This window comes from Equus quagga, chromosome 14, assembly GCF_021613505.1.
Source record: "Equus quagga isolate Etosha38 chromosome 14, UCLA_HA_Equagga_1.0, whole genome shotgun sequence".
Taxonomy (NCBI): Eukaryota; Metazoa; Chordata; class Mammalia; order Perissodactyla; family Equidae; genus Equus; species Equus quagga.
This window is the reverse complement of record NC_060280.1, coordinates 80283373-80304761: the sequence shown is the minus strand read 5'-3', so window position 1 is coordinate 80304761 and position 21389 is coordinate 80283373. Positions and strand designations below refer to the sequence as shown.

At 44.5% G+C, this 21389-nt stretch overlaps 1 protein-coding gene across 1 annotated transcript in view; it reads right to left on the bottom strand.

The window, feature by feature from the left end:
* Positions 1–21389, bottom strand: part of NTM (neurotrimin) — a 387621-nt gene that overhangs the window by 156098 nt on the left and 210134 nt on the right. The window contains exon 2 of the mRNA XM_046686283.1: positions 15460–15692. Within this exon, the coding sequence (XP_046542239.1) occupies positions 15460–15692 (233 nt within the window). The remainder of the gene's footprint in view (positions 1–15459; positions 15693–21389) is intronic.

The window sequence follows — 21389 nt, the reverse complement described above, 5'->3', positions numbered from 1 at the left end:
TTTTGTCTTTTTTATGGCTGAGTAGTATTCCTTTGTGTGTGTGTGTGTGTGTAGATATATATATATATATATATATATATATATATATATATATATATGTCTTCTTTGTCCATTCAGCTGTAGAAGGGCATTTGTGTTGCTTACATATCTCGGCTACTGTGAATAATGCTGCAATGAACATAGGGGTGCATAAATCCCTTTGGATCATTGATTTCAACTTCTTTGGATAAATACCCAGTCATGGGAGAACTGGATCTTATGGTATTTCTATTTTTAATTTTCTGAGGAATCTCCAAACTTTTTTCCATAGTGGCTGCACCATTTTGCATTCTCACCAGCAGTGTATGAGGGCTCCCTTTTCTCCACATCCTCGCCAACATTGGTTGTTTTTTGTCTTGGTAACATTCTGACTGGTGTAAGGTGATAGCTCATTGTAGTTTTGATTTGCATTTCCCTAATAATTAGTGATGTTGAGCACCGTTTCATGTGTCTGTTGGCCATCTGTATATCTTCCTTGGAAAAATGTCTGTTCATAGCCTCTGCCCATTTTTTGATCGGGTTGTTTGTTTTTTGTTGTTGTTGAGTTGTATGAGCTGTTTATATATTTTGGAGATCAACTCCTTGCACCATACACAAAAATTAACTCTAAATGGATTAAAGATTTGAAGGTAAGACCTGAACCATAAAACTCCTAGACGAAAATATAGACAGTGCACTCGGACATTTTTGAACACCATGCCTACTTGGGTAAGGGAAACAAAAGAAAAAGTTAACAAATGGGACTACCTCAAACTAAAAAGCTTCTGCATAGCAAAAGAAACCATGAACAAAACGGAAAGACAACTCATCAACTGGGAGAAAATATTTGTAAATCATTTATCAGGCTAGTAGCAGTCTTAATTTCCAGTTGAATGGAATCATTGTTGTGTCACTGGGTGGGAGCATTCCCCCGCTTGCAACTAAGGTCTGCAGACCAGCAGAGCATAAAGATGAGGGAACAGGAAGCAAACATTTTGCTAGCGGTCACTAGCGGTAATAGTGAGTGGTGCCATTGACATTTCCACCCCTCGCTTCCTGGTCCCGTGAGTCCTGGTTAGGGGAAAAACAGCCTCTGAGCTCCAGAAGAGGGCAGAATATGCCTTTCCTGAGTCCTAACCAGGCTGGAAGCTGCCCTGCCCAAAGAAAGAAAAGGGGCTGCAGATGTTTCAGCATGCAGCAATGAAAGACAAAAGCCAAATAACTCTAGAAACGACAGTAAAACAAAGTAGAAGAATATGGGGAAAGACCATACAGGCCCATGTAGCTGATGTGCTCCTCTTTATGTCTCTGTTCCCTATTTTTCACTTGAACAACAACACAGCAACAAGCTCAGGAAGACGACAGCCACGCTATAATTAGAAACACACAACAGGCCTACACACCAGATTTGATACAATTCCTTCTACCGAGCCAGAATATAATTTAGTATTTTATATAAAAAATGTTCTCAATTTGACTTTCAGTTGCCTCTGGCCATTGGCTCTGCTGAGCCCCAGACCTGTGATTCCCAGACCCCCTTACACCAGTTCCTCACCCAACCTCCACCTGAGTGACTCAGGTCCAGTCCGTCTGGGGAGCAGTCAACATACATCTTCTTATTTTTTTCTAGAAAGTTCTTCATGAGATCCTGAGGTAGACAGCAGGAATGAGGGGTCTGACAGGCAGTTTTTGGTGCCTCATGTGTGGTAGTCTCTGAATCTGCTCTTCTTCCTATTTCCAAAAATCTTCTGTTTAAATGGCTCTCCTGGTGCTTGATCTTACCCTTTCCTGCCTCATTTTAAGCTTTACCCTTTCTTCATGGCCTGGTGTAAACTTTAGCTCCTGTTGGTGAGCTGGTTTCATTTCAATAAGTCTCTTTGGAAGAGGATTATCTGGGGACACTGGGCCCAGCCCACCCTGACGAGTGCACACACCCTCCAGCCTCACTCAGTGGCTCTCAAGTGCTATTTGTCTCCCCCACAGAGGGAGGGGGTCTCCTCAGGTCAGGAGCACAGGATGACTCGGGATAAGCCATGTCCTCATTCTCTCTCAGTGTTCCTGCCTCAGGACTCCCCCTCCAGCCCAATCACCACTCTGACAGCAAAGCTCTTTCAAAAACATGACTCATGGAATCTCCTTGCTTGAGACTTGTCTGCGATTCCTCATCCCCTCCACGATGAAATGGGAACTTCTCTGGCGGGCAGAGATCTGGCCCTCTCCCTCGCCAGGCTGTGGGCCTCCCTTCACAGCTCGAGCGTTCTCTCCAGCCCACCGAGGGGAGTCTCTGGAGCCCTTCCGTCTGTGTCGTTCCTTCACCTGGAGCACCAGCCCCTCCCCCCTTGCTGAGGAAATCCACCCTGGAACACTCAGTGCAATGGCACCTGGTCTGAGAACAGGCTGACCAACTCATTTGGACAGAAATAACAGAAAAGTTCACGCTTTCACACTCAAGCAAAGAAACAGAATAAATGCTGAAAAAAAAATCAAGTTCACTTAATGGCAGGCCCATTTCCCTTTATTTATTTCTTCAACAGATATCTACGGAGGGCCTCCTATGTGCCAAACCCTGTTCTAGCACTGGGATACAACAGTGAACAAAGCTGGCCGAGCCCCCGTCACAGCGCGTGTGTCTGCTGGGGTGAGACCAACTACAGTCTTGGCCAGGGAATATACATCATGTCAACAGGTGGCTTATGTCATGAAGAAAAGCAAACAAGAGAGTCCCAGTGGGTGATTTGATGCAGGGGGTCAGAAAGGCCTCTCCCACAAGGGGACCTACGGAAGAGAGGGGAGCGTGAGGGACACGCAGGCGCGCGGTACGGGCAGAGGGAGCTGCCAGTTTTGGCATTTGGATTATTTCATCATCTCCTGCAGGTGCCCCAAAGATAAGGAACTTTGTTACATCTACCTGACAAGGGTGGTTCCAAAAAGGTTCCTTTAAACACAAATTGATGAAAAACGGTCTGCCCTAAAGGTGAGTTCAATTCTCACAGTGAACAAACCCAAACTTCTGGCAGATTTGAAAGACCAACTGTCTCTGACTTTAAGACATTAGGGACTCAAAACATTGAAGGTCCTTTTATTAGTTTCTTGTGGTGGCTGTGACAAATCGCCACAGACTTGGGGGCTTAAACAACAGGAATGTATTCCCTCACGGTTCTGGAGGGCAGAAGTCCAAAGCCAGTTTCACTGGGCTGAACCCGAGGTGCCGCAGAGCCGTGCTTCCTGAGGGTGCTGTAGGGGACAGTTGTCTTCTTGCCTCTTCTAGCTTCTGGTGGCTGCTGATACTCCTTGGCTGGTGGCCACATCACTTCAATCTTCAAGGCCAGCAAGTTTGAATCTCTCTCAGCTCCATCTTCACATCGCTTTCTCATCTGTGTGTGTTTGTATCAAACTTCCCTCCGCCTCCCTCTTATAAGTACACATGAGGTTACGCTTAGGACCCACCTGAGTAATTTTGGATAATCTCCCCATCTCAAATCCTTAACTTACTCAAATCTGCAAAGATGTCATCATATTAGCTAACATTCACAATTCCAAGAATTAGGACCTAATATCTTTGGGTGGCCATTACACAGCCTGCCACTGCCAGTCCCAACACACGATGAATCATGTTGCTTAATGATTAAAAACACAGAGGGAGCTGGCCTGGTGGTATAGTGGTTAAGTTTGCACGCTCCTCTTTGGCAGCCCGGGGTTCACAGGCTTGGATCCTACACACCAACACAGGTATAGACCTACACACCACTCACCAAGCCATGTTGTGGTGGCATCCCACATACAAAATAGAGGAAGACTGGCATAGACATTAGCTCAGGGACAATCTTCCTCAGCCAAAAAAAAAAAAAAGAAGCTTTACAGTACAATCATTATGCAACAAGTAGCCTGTGAGCCCCTACTAAATTCCAGGCATTGGGGATAGAATGCAACAGCAGACATGCTCCTTGCCCTCAGTAGGCTCACAGTCCACTGGGAAAACAGGTGGTGAGGAACAGAGTGAGTGTGGGCAGACTAGCTATTTTATTTTCAGTTTAACAGTGGAGAGATAAAACGTCAGACTATCCATTTTGAAAGACTTCTATTTGCTTGGCCTTCCCGGACACCCCAGCCTGCTCCCAAGCTTGCTGAGGTACCTCTCCCTTAGTCCAAGGATTCTCCTGAATCACTCTGTTACAGCAGCTCCCCTTTTAAAATTTAATTGCTGCCCACATCCCCATTATATATCCTGGTGGTAGGAACCAGTCTCATTCACCTGTGTATCTATTTCAATCTGTATTCCAGTACTTGACACATGGTAATCTATGCATGAGTGAAAGGGAAAAAAGAAAATCACAATTTCTGATCTTCCTTTCTCAGAGAAGGAAGAGAAGGCACGGACGGCTTGGGTCCTTAGAGTGAGGGGCAGCATTAGTGCAAGTGCCCGTCTCTAAAGTCCAGTTTCACAGCACAGTACGACCACCACAAAACATGTCCAAACATAACTGTGAGAGCAAAGGGGGTGACGGCAGGAGAGCAGAGGACCATCAACAGTGAGATCAGAAAACCGGGAACATGTATGCATTCGTGGGATAGAGGATCAGGTCTGTTTAAAGAGCCTAAAGGAGATAAACAGAAGTAACAGCCTAAAAATCTTTACTGCTAATAAATAAGTACAAAAATGAAGAACGTTAATATGTAGTGGCGGTCAGTGTCCTCGCGTCTATGTGGTACTTTTCTCCAAATTAGATTATGTTATATATCAAAAAGTTTCTGTAAAGTGTATCTAATCTGAAATAGATGAAAGCAGTAGGTCATTTTTCCAGGTACTTACTGTCAAGATTCAGATTGGAATCTAGGACTCCTAAATCCCGAAATTTACTTCTTTCTACTAAGCTATTCAATCCCCAGCGGAGCCAACACTGGGTTCATTGTACAGACTCCCAATTAATCACAGTAGAAAGCATTATTTGCCAAGTGCAAATCTTCTATTTTGAATTCTTAATCCCTCCACCAGCTGAGTTTACCACAAAGACATGAATACATAATTGAGACATAAAGAAAACATGCCACCAAATTAAACTGTCCTAATTTTAAATCAATAAATTCTTTCTCAAATAACATGAAAGGAAGATCTCTCAAAAGAAAAACGTTGTGCTCCAACAACTCCAGGAGCATTTCACCACTGAGCTGAACTCCAGCAGAAGCCAATTAGATTTCATACCAACGTTAGACACAGACGACATTCAATGAGAATGTAAGTCCTAAGATATATTCCAAGTGGTGACACCTCAAAGCCTAAATTAGCCTGCAGACCTCTGACACAGAGTCTTCTCAATGCACATGGGTTCTTAGGTAACTGTGAGAGGTGGCTGCAGGCGATGGGCCAGCCTCACAGTTCCTAAGGGCTGTGGACCCCTTCTTGCAAGTCTCATTTATCCTTAGCGGCATCCTTGCCCTCTCCACTACAATAATCATGATGACAGAGCAAAAACCCCCAGGACAGTGTACTCCAGTTGCTAGTGTACAAAGAAATGCACCTTAACTATACTGTGGAAAAAGAATCATTACTGTGACTGCAATTATAAAACATATATTGTGGTGCTTTTAAAAACTGACCTAGTTGATATGTCAATTATACTTCAAAAAAAATTGACCTGGTGGAAGAAGCGTCTTTGACGATCTTTCCCCTTTGTATCTTTACCATGCAAAGGACATAGACCCTGTTGGGTTTGGATACACTCTTTCCTTCCAATACTTCTTCCTTCCTCCCAAGGTTTATTGACCCTGGTACATTGATCTGGTAATTTGACCTGGTACTTTGACCTGGTAAATTGACCTGGTCATATTTCTATTTCAGATAGCCCTCTGGATGTTTGTCCTTTGCCAAAACAATCTAATGTAACTTTCCTTGAGGAAGAAAAGCAATGTTCTTATGAACATCAAGGAAAACCAAGCCTGTGTTGAAAATCTACCTGACTCCACGGCCAACTGCTTCTCAGTGAGCCCCTTCCTCAGCTCACAGGCTGTCCAACGCAGAGGCAGCCTATCTCTCTGGACATGTGCCCAGTGATTTCCCCCCAGGAACCCTGCCCAGTGAATACTTTAGCATCTTCACTCTTCCTCCAACATGTCATACAGTTTCAGACTTTCTAGCTTTGCACATGCCGTTGCTCCCGCCTGGGATGCCTTCTCCTCTCTGGATCCCCTGAAAAATCCCAGTCACCAGTGAAGACCCTGGTGAAATGCAACCTTGCAGTTATGCCTGATTGTGCATATAAATTCAATTATTCCTTTTCAGTGTATTCACTGCATTTATCTGTATAAGCATCCTAACCCATGTTACCTCATGAGAGAGTTATTTTTAGTATAGTGGTCTCTTCTGCTAGACACGGCAGAAACTCTCTCTGAATCTCTGTGCCCCCATTGCCTGGCTTCAAAATACTATTAAAAGGAATTGAAAGGTGTCAGTTGACAATCCTCAGTTGGACTACAGATAGACTAAGGCTTAGTCACCAACTTCTCCTCACGCCCTAAGAAACCAGGTATTTCAATTTTAGCAAGGAGAGAAGAATTGGCAGAGACTTTGAGGGGTTTTTTTTTGTGTGTACTAAGAGTCTTCTTGCAACATCACGGCATTCAGACCAGTGATGCTCTCCTTGATACCATCGTAGATACAACCTATAGGTGCGACCTACTGAAACCTTTAGGAATGTGGTACTGAGGGTTTTTTTGGACATATTCTAGGATTAGCCAGATTTGTACCAGTGGGTCATGAGGACACAAAGAGACCTCATGCAATCCTTAATTGACACTATTTGCTTCAAATTCAGCTTGAATAAACCACAGGGAGCTTCTGATATAGGAATGGGAGTCTAAAGGAACGTATCTAGGAAGTGCTGCTTAATCAGGATCTGATGCTTGCCTTTTCCCCAAGTAAAATGACAACCTGTCTCACCTGGAAGCTGCAGGGCTATACAAGGTCCAGGAGGAATCAGAGCAACTTTTCTCAGTTCTGTGGTATTGGAACCTGAGGCAGCTCAGACTCGCTGGGGAAAACCACCTAAGGGATAAGAATTCTGTGGGTGCTTAAAGAGCCTCCCTTGGATTCCCAACTGCTTACCTGCAGGGATACTGCCTGACTCCTCTAGGTGTCTGCTGAGAAGCAATAGCATCACTGGAGCTTTCTGCTTCCTTAAAGCTGTGAGTGGTGTGAAGGGCTTGGATAGGAGGACCATATTTTTATTTACTGTTCTGACCCGGAAGCACCAGGAGGCAGATGTGAAGTTTCCCATACTGCTTAGAAAGATGAGGACCCTCCCCAGCCTTACCAGAAGGCACAGAAAATGCCCTCACTAAACCAATGACTTTTATTATAACGATTTGTTCAGATTTCTTTAGTTTAATGACTACCCTACTCGGCTTTGCAGACAGATGATGTTTCAGTGGGTTTACTGAAATGTTAGTTAACCCACTAACAAATTTTGTCCCTTCATCGTCAGAAACTGCATCAAGACATTTAAAAACTCACCAGGTAGAACCCAGTTGCCTCATTTGCATGCTTTCTAAATCCTGTAAGTCAGTGTCAGGTAAAACGCTCTACTTCCTTGTCATTCTCCAGGGTGTTTTGAGAACCCTCTATTTTTTCGTGGAATTTACTTTCTCGACTTTTTGAAAGTTCTGTCAAATTCAAATGTGCATTTTCACCTGTTTTTTGTATAGGGCAGGAGGAGGACAGAGAATCTGGTAAGTAGTTTGGGATGGCAAACGGGATCTACTGTCACACAGGGCTACTGAAACCTGAAGAACACAGATGTACTCAGAAGGTGACTTCTGTTGATTCAGAGCTGGATGGGGATGTTTTCCTCCACCAGGGACTCAGCAAAGACGTAGCTTGAATGGAAAATAGTTGGTACAAAGGTCTTCTCAGCTCCACAGGAGCCTTGCAGTACCAAGAGGGCATGCTGCGTTCTGGGTGATGCCGCTGGAGAGACAGAAACCTTTGCTTTCAATGTAAGGATTAGAGCACATTACTCCCTTTGATACGTTGTATTTCAAATTTCCTTTTGTTCAGGTTCAGGGTTGGGTGGGGGCTATGGAGTGTACCCATTTCGAAATTAACAGTTATTGTTCCTATTCTCTTAATCGTAATAATGAGTTTGGCTAGACAAGGTCAATTACTTATTTAGGATTGGAAAGCAACAGGATTATACACATCAAGCAGATAAGGGGAGAGTGTCTGGAACAGGAAGAAAATAAAAGGTAAATGCAGGGCTGGTACCGCTCAGGCACTATTGTTTGCAAGTCACCTGCCTGTGCTGGATATCTCCCTGGCGGGGTCCCTTCCTCTCTAGAATGGATGGCAGTGTCCTGGCTTCTTCCTCTCATTCCTGTCCCAACCCACAGACATTAGTGTTTCTTCCTTTCACGTGAGCTTCAGAGCTGTTTGACTCCAAAAGGCAGGTAATTAACTATCAAACAATAGCAGGGATTTTCAGATTAATTCTGCCTAGGAAGAAATAGGAAATCTCATTTACACCAAACAAAAGGGAGGGGGTGATTAGATGCTCCAGTGACAAAAGAGAGAACTAAGGCCTGGAAAACTGATAAAGAAGACAAAACCTTTTATTATTATTATTATTATTATTATTATTATTATTTGACTAACATCTCCACTTTTATAAGCACTGTAATCTCCTGGTTACTGTCATGCACATACGTCTGTAAGTGAGAGCAGAGCCGCGCGGGAGCAGCCCCAGGCCCCGCTCAATGACGAGGCCAGCCCTGGTGTTGTGCAGACCACAGAGCAGTTCGCTGCAACACCACACAAGGGCTTTTAGAAATACAGTTAAGGTTTTTGAGATGTTTTCCATGCTGCCCTTAATTTGGCAAACGATTCAGTCCCATGAAGCATTTTATTCACTCTGTGCTTTCCAAGATGCGGCCCCTACCAAGGGAATAATGGAAACAGGGGTATGGCCATTTTAGGTAGTCTGAGAAGCTTGGTTTGACAGCAAGATCAAGAAGGGGAAAGGATTAAAATATGCAGCTAGACTCCAGAAGCAGCCACTTATTAATTACACTCATAAAGCAGAACACCCTAAGGTCAAAGGGATGGAAATCACTAGACCCGAATTTTAATAAATCTTAGATGGATCTCCCTCACCCTGGCCTACAAGATTATGTTCTGGCTGCCTAAGTGGGAATGCAAATCTTGAGTGGCATTTCTCACTTTTCACAAACTCATTTTCAATGGAGGGTTCAAGACATCTTACAATCAAGAAGTCCAAGTGTCTGAATTCCTCCACCTCTGCTGCCATGTGACGCTTTACCACATGACGTTTTCCATGGGTTAGTATCGCCCTCCCTGAGGGCTCCACAGCAGGGATCTCAATGTCCTCATGGACTCCCCACCCCCATTCCCACAGCTACCCAGTCTTCAATTCTATGTATTCTCCTTTGGGTATGTTTTCAGACTCTGGACTTTTTCTCTGTCCTAGCTAATGGAAGAACTCCTGTCTTCCATTTTTTCAATTATTCTCTCTCATCTTTAAAAGACCACCATCTTTTCTTATTTCCATCTTCTCTCCAAAATTCCATTCTCTTTTCCACGCCATTCTTGATCCTTCAGGTCAATGAAATCCACTCTTCCTCAAACACGTGCTAGTTCACATGGTAGTCACAGCACCGTCCAACAGAATTTTCTACAATGCTAAGAAAATCCTACTTCTGTACCTTTCAATACAATAACCACTGGTCACATGTGGCTAGTGAAGCACTTGGAATGTAGCTAGTGCCACTGAAAAAGTAAATTTTAAATTTTATTTGTTTTTTTTTTAATTATTTAATTGAGGTCATATTGGCTTGTAACATTGTGTAAATTTCAGGTGTATATTATAATATATCATTTCTGTATAGACTGCATCTTGTTCAGCAGTAATAGTCTAGTTTTTATCAGTCACCATACATATGTGCCCCTTTACCCCTTTCACCCTCCCCCAACACCCTTTCCCTCTGGTAACCACTAATCTGTTCTCCTTAACCACAGGTTTATCTTCCACGAATGAGTGAAATCATATGGTGTTTGTCTTTCTCTGTCTGACCTATTTTGCTTAGCATAATACTCTCAAGGTCCATTCATGTTATCACAAATGGCACAATTTTGTCTTTTTTATGGCTGAGTAGTATTCCATTGTATATATACACAACATCTTCTTCATCCATTCATCTGTTTATGGGCACTTGGGTTGCTTCCAAGTCATGGCTGTTGTGAATAATGCTGCAATGAACATAGGGTTACATAAATCTCTTTGAATTGTCGATTTCACGTTCTTTAGATAAATACCCAGCAGTGGGATGGCTGAATCATACGATAATTCTATTTTTAATTTTTTGAGAAACCTCTATACTGTTTTCCATATTAGCTGCACCAGTTTGATTCCCACCAGCAATCTATGAGGGCTCCCTTTTCTCCACATCCTCTCCAAATTTGTGATTTCTTGTTTTGGTGATTATAGCCATTCCAACGGGTGTGAGGTGATATCTCACTGTGGTTTTGATTGCACTTCCCTAATAATTACTGATGTTGAACATATTTTCACGTGTCTGTTGGCCATCTGTATATCTTCTTTGAAAAAATGTCTGTTCATATCTTCTGCCCATTTTTTGATGGGGTTGTTTGATTTTTTTGTTGTTGAGTTGTGCTAGTTCTTTATCTATTTTGGAAAGTAACCCCTTGTCAGATATATGATTTGCAAATATTTTCTCCCATTGGTAGGTTTTAGCTAAATAAAATTTAATTTCAAGTAGTGACTGTGGTGAGTAGCTACTTAGCTCAGCTTTCCTTCCGTTCCGCCTTCCTGCCTCCAGCCCCTCGTGCCTTTCCCTCCACTTCCCTGCCACACTGGCTCCAGGGCCGCTCCCCTCCCCAAGGTTGTCCCCTGTTAGTGCCTTGCCTAAGGGATGTGCCTCACACGATGAGCTAGGCTCTGTCTGCAGCCCTGAGCCTGTTCCTCCCTCCACGCTGACCTCGGACAATGCAAATCAGAAGTACCATCACCTTCTTCCTGTAGGCTGGTCTGACATCCTTGACACAGCAGGCTGAGTTCTCTGGGCCACTTACCCTTACTCTGCCTGGTGCTTTCTATGGCTCTACTTCATAATTGCTCCTCCACCCCTATACTGCCCACTGCAAGGACTCTCCTCTCCAGCCCAGGACAGACACGCCCCAGTCCACGCTCCAATCACTTGAACAGCCTGCCGGGACCTTTGGAAACCACCCCCACCCCCACCCCCAGCAGCATGGGAAAGGTTTAGGAGAATTTAGGTAGCCCCAGAGCTATCTTCCTAAAAGAACAAAGGAGAATACAGTCCAACAGCAACAGGTAGTGAGAAAAGAAGAGATGGACCCATTAAAAAAAGTTATGAGCATTTCCCTTTTTCTTTTACTGTAAGGATATGAAGTGTTATCAGCACATTTTTAAAATATCCTAGAGGACAAAGCACACATCCAGAACTTGCCACCAGGGAAAGGCTGCCCTGAGGATTGGAAAGACTGAAGATGACGCTTACAGCTGAAGCTCTGGAAACACGAGCCAAGGGAAGCCCCCAGCTCTTCACCCTGTGCTTGAGTTACAGAACAGACCAGTGTACAGCAGCACTGGGAAATCTGGATGCCACATAAATGGACCAGGCTGACTTTTGTAAAGGTTACCTCTGAATTCCATTAAAACATCTAGTCAGATAACATGGGGGTAAGAGGACCGACATTGCAGATATTTCCAGGAGCATGGAGCAAGTCAGTGCCCAGGAAGGATTCAGCCAACAGCAGCTATACTCTCAGAAGCCAGATTCCTGGGGATGACTTGGGTAAATGTCATACAGCTCCACTTCGCCACACGAGCGTAACTAACTGTTCAAGGGCAGCCGTTTACTCATCTTCATGTGCTAAGTGCTCGGCCAGGGTACTGCTAACCAGAGCTGGTTCTCAGTGATGATTTACTGCATGAATGAATGAAGGCATGAATGAGTGCACGCACAAAGGGCTGAAGAGTCTGATTCTTAGGCAGATGCAAAGGTGTCATCAAGGCTGTCAGCAAAACCTATACATGTTGAAACACAGTCATAGAGAAGATCCAGTACAAAGACCTAACGGGGTCAAAGGGGTATTTGATGGTAAGGGCAAAGACATAAGCAAGACCTCAAGCAGCTGGCATGACTCTATGGAAATGCCATTACTTTCCTTCATATTTATATATGAAGCTGACCACATACACGTAAATACATAGACTCATGGGTAGAATATCAGTTTAGTTCTTTTCTGGTGCTGCTATTGTGTGTGTGTGTTTGTGTGTGTGTGTGTGTGTGTGTGTGTGTGTGTGTTTAATGATCATAATACCATGTTGAACACTTAATATGCCTAACTTCATTCCAGTAGCATTCTGCTCAGGGTTGACTAGCAACTTCAACAAAATCCAGACAGTCAGCTTCTGCTAGGGGAATTAGTGTTTATGTTCAGTACAATAACTGATCCCAAGATAAATATATTTCTTTTTTTAATCCTGGATGGTGATGTATCCTCTTTCCAATACAGAAACAGGAGTGTGGCTCTATTTAGTTTGTCTGATTGCTTTTAAGAGTGGGGACAGGTTTGCTCTGAAAAATTCTGATCCTCTATTCATTAAAGTGTCAATAATGCTCAGTCCAGGCATATTGACAGCAGATTAGCTTGGGCTGAGTCTGTGTACAAGACCAGGGCCTTTTTTAACCCAGCTTGTTTCCAGATCAATATACCCATCAGCATTCGAAAATTAGTCCAAGATGAGATTCCAATACTTGAGGTAGCATGTCATGCTAAGAGGGCATCTAGCCAAATCACAGATGTAAGCACCGAGCTGAGGAGCAGACATTTTCCATTAGCTGGGACATGAGCGAAGATGTATGGAGACCCCCTCCTCTCACTGCCTCCCATCTCCCCCCCACCCCCCCACACTCAGCCTTCTCTCGCTGAGCCTATATAAGCCCTCTGGGCTATAATTCCAGCCTTTGCTTCAATAAGCATTTATTAAATGTTCACTTTGTATCAGGCACTCTCTCAGGTACTTAGGGCCGGAGTGTGGGGGGGTGTGTGTGTGTGCGGGTGGCTTAAGAAAAAAGAATGACAAAAACACAGTCATTATTTTCAAGGAAGCTTCACCTTTTTTCACTCTTCCTTCCATTTTCCAGTTCCATAAAGGTTCTGCTTCCTAAAGCAAATGTTTGTAACAGTGCATAGATCCTAATATCTCTTTGCTATTGCTACATATCATGCTCTCAAGAATAAGGGGAGGATGGAGCAAGAGCGGATGCGGGGAATGGCTTCTAAAGCGCCGCTAGTAGAGACTGTGGCTGACGCCACTAGAGCACTCGCCACACCTCCTCACTAGAACGGTGATTCTCAAACGCTTTCTGACCCACTATCTACAATTAAAAGTGTATTTTACAATAAAAACTTGCACACACTGAAACAAAAATCTCACCTAACAATACCTACTCTGCTGTTTGTAATACACTCTGATACCTTCAATAGAATCCCATTTCTTTTAAGAAATGCTGCTTTTATCCAGCAGTTTCAAAAATATTAATTTATAGAACCAATAAAAGAAAAAGCCATCATAATTTCCTTTTGGAAAGAAAGAATAAGAAAAAAAATAAATAAAAACAACTTGATATGAACAAGCTTTGCCACAGCATGAGGTGCTGGACCATCCCGCTGGCATAAACCCTGACCAGAGCCGGAGCCCATGCTGTTCTTGTCAGGGTGTGTCATCGTATCATCGTATCATCGTCGCTTGCCCGCCCTTGCTCTTCCCAGTTCCCAGCCACCATCAAGCCATCTCCCAGGTAGCCTTCCCTAATTCTCCAGCCTCATTTGCATTCTTCCTTCTTGAGCCACCTTCCTGCCCACTGTTTCTCTGACAAATCAGCCAACAACTCTGCCCTTCCCTTGGGCACTGACAAGGAGGGGCCGCTGAAGGAGCCTCCAGAACAGGAGTCCATTGCCCTGGACCTGCCGTTTAGCTGGACGATGGGATCTGGGAATCAGAGTGGAAAAGAAACACCAAACAGGAGCCGGGCTCCATTGCTCAGGGCTTAAGCTTCTGAGACAATAAAACGAGGTATTTGGTCCACTGTAAAAGATGTTTAAAAAGTTAAAAATTGGGGCCAGCCTGGTGTTGTAGTGGTTAAGTTCGCACAATCCACTTTGGCAGCCTGGGGTTCGCCACTTTGGATCCCGGGTGTGGACCTATGCACCACTTGTCAAGCCATGCTGTGGCAGGTATCCCACATATAAAGAAGAGGAAGATGGGCACACATGTTAGCTCAGGGCCAGTTTTCCTCAACAAAAAGAGGAGGATTGGCGGCAGATGTTAGCTCAGAGCTAACCTTCCTCAAAAAAAAAAAAATTATTTTTTTAATTTTAGAGAAAAGTTAAAAAGTAACAACAATATTAAAAATAATAACAGTAGGTAACACTTAAGCAGCACTTGTGTGTGCCAGGCCCTCTTCTAAGTATATGACACATTAGTACATGTAAACTTTAATCCTCACAACATTGACTCCCATTTTACAGAAGGAAACTACGAGGCACAGTTAATAATTTGATCAACGTCTCGCAGCCAGAAAGTGGCCAAGTCTGACTCTGAGCTCTTCCTCCCTAATAGGTATCTGTCCACAGGGGTTAAACGTTGTCTGAATGCTCCAGGCCAGTTCTGCTTCATGGAGAACAAGGGAGCACCATTCTCAGGGCCTCAGAAACCCAGAGAGAACAGAACCAGGAAAGATGCAAAAACAAAACAAATACACAGGCCTCAAAAACTGGGTGGGGCAGGGGGCAGCACAGAGGAAGAGGAGGGGAGTTGAGGTGCAATGAAAACATGGCAATCAGACCCAGGTGTTAAAGGGGAGATGTGGTATCAGAAACTGGGCTGGGAGATGAGAGAAGATGCAAGCAAACTGGGAACAATGGAGGCGGCTGCGAAGGATGCATCCCAGGGAGGTGTCTGGAGCATCTGTGGTCGGCTCTGCTTTCCGTGAAGGCTGTGTGAGGGTACGGCATATGTGTAGTGCCAGAAGAGCTAAAATGCTGATCTTAAAATAAAGCAAGCTTAGAATTGGATGGAACCTAAAAACACTTAGAGGAGGAAAAGCCAAGGAAAGCAATAATTAGAAGATAATTTTCTGAGAAAATATATTATTGGAACAAAAGCCCCCCCCCCCAAAAAAAAAAGAAGAAGAAAAGATCCTAATTCTATTGAGTGGGAAAATTATTTGAAAATTCAGCATCTAATGGCAAAATGGCATTAAGGAAGATGTCCTGGTCCGATGGAACAAACAGAACACATCTCTGTTGAGAAGCACAGAAGGAGTGTCCAATACAGGTTCTCCCTGCTCCCCACCCAGACCGCCCACTCAAGCCCTGCCTACCTTGCACAATGAGGTGGACTCGTGAGGTCTTTGGGTGGTTGTCCGTCTGCACAGAGCAGGTGTATGGGCCTTCGTCATACACATCCACGTTCTGGATCTCGATGCTGTACTGGGTTTGGGTGTTGCTCAGAAGGACCACGCGTGGGTCCAGGCACCACTTGTCATTCCCAGCATAGAGGATGGTGCTGCGGTTTAGCCAGGCCACCCGGGTGACCCGGTTGTCAATTGTGCACCTGGAGGGAAGATCAGATGGATAAGTCAAGGGATTGGAGAGAAACTGGAGCCATCAGAGTGAGGTCTTCAGGGCAAGGCTAGGATGACTCGTTATCATGCCTTGCCTTCGCTCCCTGCCCACATACATTTCCTTTGTTTGATTTGTCATGGGTGGGACTTTCTGGAATTTGGTGGCAGAGGTCTTATGGGATTACAGTCTCAGAACATTGGCTATGTCAGACTTCTGGGTCCTGAGCATGCCAGGGCTTCTGCAACCACCTAAGCACAGGACTACTGACTATTGAGTAGTAACTAGTCAATAGTTACAACCTGGAGGCATCGTCCTCACCAAGAATGGCTGGGCCTTGGAACACTACCAGCCCTCCCTTTGCTCAAGAATTTCCATGATGTGGATGATAAGAATCCCTCACATTACCCTCTGGGTGTTTGGGGTATACTAAGGTGTTCAATACTTATGAAAACCCTATGAGGAAAGTTCTATTGGTAAAAAGGAACTGAAAAACAGAAAGACTAAATAATCCTCCCAAGTGACACAGATAATACGTGCTAGATCAGAGACCCAGATTTTAACTACTAAACATTATTCCTCTCATCTCAGAATAGCAAATTCCGACAGAAGGCTTCTGAAGTCAAAACTAAATATGGACCACCACCATTGCTATTTATCTTCATTATATCTAGGGGCAGAAATGTTCAATTACTGCTAGACTAAAGTCATTTTCCAAAATCTCAAAACCGTTTGCACATGTAAAAATAGATGTTCTTTCTTTTATTTTTGCATCTGGAGTCCCCAAATTGTGTAAGCTCCCTTCTCTTTTCCTATACGTTCAAATTTCCCATCTACTCTCGCCAAGTACTCATCATATCTGTCTGTATTCATTTCCCTCTCTCGCCACACCAAGTATGTTCTATGGCCTTAGGCTAAATTCACAAACACAGTGTCCTGATCCTAACTATAATGCTGGAAATAGCAATGTAGCACGGCATGTATAATGAGGCCTCAAATTTATACATTCTTTTTCAGTGTACAAAGTACTTTTACATCCAGACTGTCTCATTTGATTCTTGCAGCAAATCTGTGAGGTAGATGATCTTACTCATTCTCTACTTTAAAGACCAGGACTCCAGGGGTGGGAATGGTCTGGCAACTTGCCCCAGATTAGAGAGCTAACAAGTGAAGGAGTCAGACCTCTCAGCCTGGTCATCTAATTCCTGGTCCTTTGTGCTCCTCAGAAGATGCAAAGGTGAATTTCTCAGTGGGGAGGGACTATTGCCTCTACTGAATTCTCAAAATGGTCTGTGACCATAAAAAGTCTAAGAACTGCTGCTGAGCACGCCAGCTTCCCCAGGCAGTCCCTCTCGAGATGAGATATCCTGTCCCTGCATCCTTTCTGCTTGTACTTGTGTAAATGTCACACGATCACTGCAGGGCCACTCAGCGGCAGGTGGGAAGCCTTGCTGAGAGCTCCCGTAGCTACGGAAAACCACTCAACCAGAAACACCTTTGCTCTGGTGTCCGGCAAGTTTTGTGCTGCTTATTGTGTTTTCTGGACAACACAGGATGGCAATGACAGAAGAATTAACTAGGGAAAGAGTGGAGGAGTATTTCTAGCAGTGGGCATGGACCACCCGCATCAGAATCACATGGAGGGTTTGTTACAGATTCTTAGTCTCACCTCCTGTCCCACCGATTCAGAATCTTTGGGAACCCACAAATATGAATTTCTAACAATATCCCACTTGGGTCATAGACACACCAAAGTTTGACAAACACTGGTGTAGAGCAGTGTATCCAGGACCAGCTAAATGATTTGTGGAGCTCGGCACAAAATGAAAATGCAGAGCCCTTTGTTTAAGAATTATTAAGAATTCAGGTTGCTGAGAGCACAGCATTTAACCAAGGGTCCTTCTGAGTGCAGGGCCCTGTGTGAATAAATACACACCCTGAAGGGATCTCAAAATTCACCGTGCTTACGAACTGCCTTGGGATCTTACTGAAATGCACATTCCGATTTGGTAGGTCTGGGGTGGTGCCCGAGACTCTGCATTTTTAGTAATCCCCCTAGTGACACCAATGCTGATGGCCCCTAGACCATTCCTTAAGTAACATAAATCTAGAAGTGAATTGTATGGCCATTAGGGTTTGAGAAAACCAGCTGATCAGCGTCAACTGGGAGCTTTACAGAAACGCAGATCTCAGGCCACATCTCAGATATAATGAACTGGAATCTGCACTTTAATAAGATCTCCGGGGAACTAGAATGCACATGAAGTTTGGACTGGTCTAGAGTATACTCCGAGACTTCCATTTGGCTTTGATGACAATGCCCAGAACATACTCTGAGGGCGAACGAGAGGGAGAGAAGTGCAGCCGACGGAAGAAGCACCTCATGTCGTCCCTTTCCTTACCTTCCTTGTAGAGCTGATGCTCTTCCTCTCAGGCTACCCCACCTGAGATGTGCCTATGGAACCAGAGTGGGCTGAAATCCCTTAAGAACAACACACTCCACAGCTTGCTTTGCTAGTAATGTACCTGGGATGTTATTCATATTAATAACCTTAAGGGCAGTCCCTGCTCTAAATGTTGCTTGGATCCAAGCAGAGAAGTGGGTGAAATTCATATTCACGGCTGTTTATTGAACACATATTACATATATGCTTGGTACTGTCCAGGTCTATTATATACACTACTCCATCATCTCAAAAACTTGGTTGGGTTCACTTAGTATTGCCAATTTACAGATGGGGTTAACTGAGGCTTAGAAATATCTAAGTTGACTAAGATCATGCTAATATTAAGCTGCAGAATCAAGATTCATACCCAGTTTTGTTTCTTTGTTCAAATTCAGTGTTCTTGAGTGTCCTTATAGGGCCTCCCAAGAGGCCCTGTAACATTTACATTCACTGTGCATCAGAATCACCAGGAAGCCCTGAGAAAATACAGATTGCTGGGCCCCTACCTGGTCAAGAGACCACACTTTGAAAGCCATTAAGTTAGACATCTGGTTACTGATGAAATGAAAACAATGGAGCAAGTGGGCAGTAGGAACTGATTGTTGTTTGAAACAGCTTTCCATTACTTTACAAGAGAGAACTTTCTTACAGCCAACATGTTCTGGGAAGCCAGAAGCAGTCCTAGTTATCTTCTCCAGCAGCTGAAATTTGACCAGACATCAGGTGAATGGCCGGCCGTGGTGCAGGAAATGCTGATCAACAACCCCTAAACTGCTCGAATAACTGTTTCTGATGCCCACAGTAGGGGCACTGCACAGCCTCTTGATGAACACGAGTGACTATCCTGGGCTTCCTCGTGACTGTCTAATTATGGGAAATTGGCTGAAACGGAAGCAGCCTCACCACACCACACCACACTTATAGGGCCAAAGATGTTCATGTGCAGATATGCTGACACTCTGCACGCAGCCAGCTGCCAGCACGGTGATGCAGCCCCTGTGATATACTACACTGGGAACTTGGCATAGCGTCAGCTATGGTTTTGGGCACATCCAAGGTCATGTTTAGATGTCCAAACTGTCAGTGCTGCATATCAGTCTTGCTGAGGCTCCACGGAATTAACGCTGGCTTCTGCAGAGATGGATCACAAAGGTAACTTGGCAGCCAGCTCCTGTCACCTCCTCATACCTGCCCCCATCTATCTGTCTCATTTATCGAGTCTCCACAACGATGCAGAGGAGACAATTCTCTCAGGTTCAAGAAAAAAAAAAGTGAAAACGAGCATAATTGCTCTCTCAGCCACAGTGAACACTCTGGTTGGTGAGGAGTCAGTAGAAGATTATGGTGGGAAATGCAGTCAACAGGTTCCTTTTTTCAGAGACAGCCTTTAACATAGTTCCAAAAAATCACTCCTTAAATACACCGCGGTATTCCAACTCCCTCAGGAAGGTAATTAACTATATGATTAACTGGGAGTGAGGAAGCTTTCAATGTCAATTATCCCTGACTAATCCAGGGGAGTGTAGCTGGAGATGGCCACCTGCCATTGGGGAAGCAGTCATAGGTCAGCATGAGGCTGGCTGGGAAGAGAAATGGAGAGGTGGAAAGGGGTGGAGTGCCCTGCCAAACCTTGGAAGTCTCTCAGCTTCCCCCACAATCTTGAGAGGCACTAAGCTCCCACCTCGAGCATCTTCTCCGCCCATCCTGCCGCACACATCAAGAACAGAGGAATAACCTTCACACATGTAAGGCTTCTGGAATGAACCCTGGCACTCCCAACTCCCCAAACTCCAAACATCTCTCAACTGTGGTGGACGCCTCCTGTCCCCCAGCCTCAACACCGCCTCTACTTATTTCCAGCCCTCCAGCCCTCCAGCAAGTGGCCAGCAGATTTGACTGTCTGCGTGAATGGCCCTTCCCTGCCACCAGGCTCGCCGCCCTCCCCTCCAATGCGCAGCCCCCATGGACAGCCCATGGCCTGGTCTATGCAACATCCTGGCAATATTCAGAGTGGGAGAACCTAGGAAGGATGCTTTTGTACCATTTCACTGATGACTCACAATGCCCTTCTCAGTCTGTGTGTCTGCCTGCACCCTATTTCTTTTCTTGGAGAAGTTTCTCCTTAAAGAGAATAGGTCTGGTCTATTTGAACACAGCTTATCAAGAGTGTCTGGCCTGCGTGGATAGTCAATGCATTGTCTTCGATGATAAATAGCCTCATGTGTAGTTGACTGGAAGAGGACTAGCACCATGCGCCCATGCTGGACCTTGCACCTGAGCACAGCGTATGGTAGAGAAAGCTGCCATACCTGTAATTTTCTGCAGCTGTGCCGATTGTGCCAACACTCTAAAAAACGCAGCCCTCTATGTCCTTAATCTCTTGCTGATGAATAGTGGTTTTATTACACTTGCTGCAGTTATACATAGAGGAACAGCAAAAAAAAAAAAATGATTAAGCAAGCCCAGGATGAGTACTGCAGAGATAAAACCATAAAAGTATGAACTCGGGCCTCACGCTACTTTTGGATTTGGGAGGAGACAAGAGAGAGAGAGGCCTAGAAATTGGAAGAAAAATGGAGCAAAATATATTTGCTTGGAACTTGGAACCTTCTAAAGACAGACAAAGAAAGTGTTGAAATAAAGAGAAGGATTACTGAAGAAAGAGGGAGAAATCCAGACTTGGCCTTTCTTAAACGCGCCTGCCTAAAGACCCGAGGATGATAATGGATCCAGACAGTGGGTAATCCAACCATTCTTCTACCAAATGGTCCCTTAACTGCTCTTGAAAAGCAACACGTCTCAAGCAACACTCACGACTGCAGCGAAATAAGTGCTTCCGCCCTTCACAGCACCTGGTCACAGTCTCTTCTTATCACACAGAAATGTTCCAGCTGCCCCTAAGTTGGGTTCCTCTGAGCATTTCGCTTGTGCCTGCCCCTCTCCTCAAGCTTCACAGAGAAACACCACAATGTGGACAGCTCGGAAATACTGACACCTAATTCCATGGGGTTGGCGTGTGCATCTTCCAGATCTCCTTCTGGGGGAAGCAGCAAACACACAAACCAGTACGCTTCATCACTGACCCGCGGGAAAGTCAGACATCACTGGCACCTTAGCTCTTTACTGTAGGAGAAGGCCTTACTAGTGGGGTTGCTAATTTTGACTCCACTGGAATATAAACTTATGGGGATACTTATAAAATTGATTTGGGTCGTCTAGAGACAAAAACACTGAACTTACAT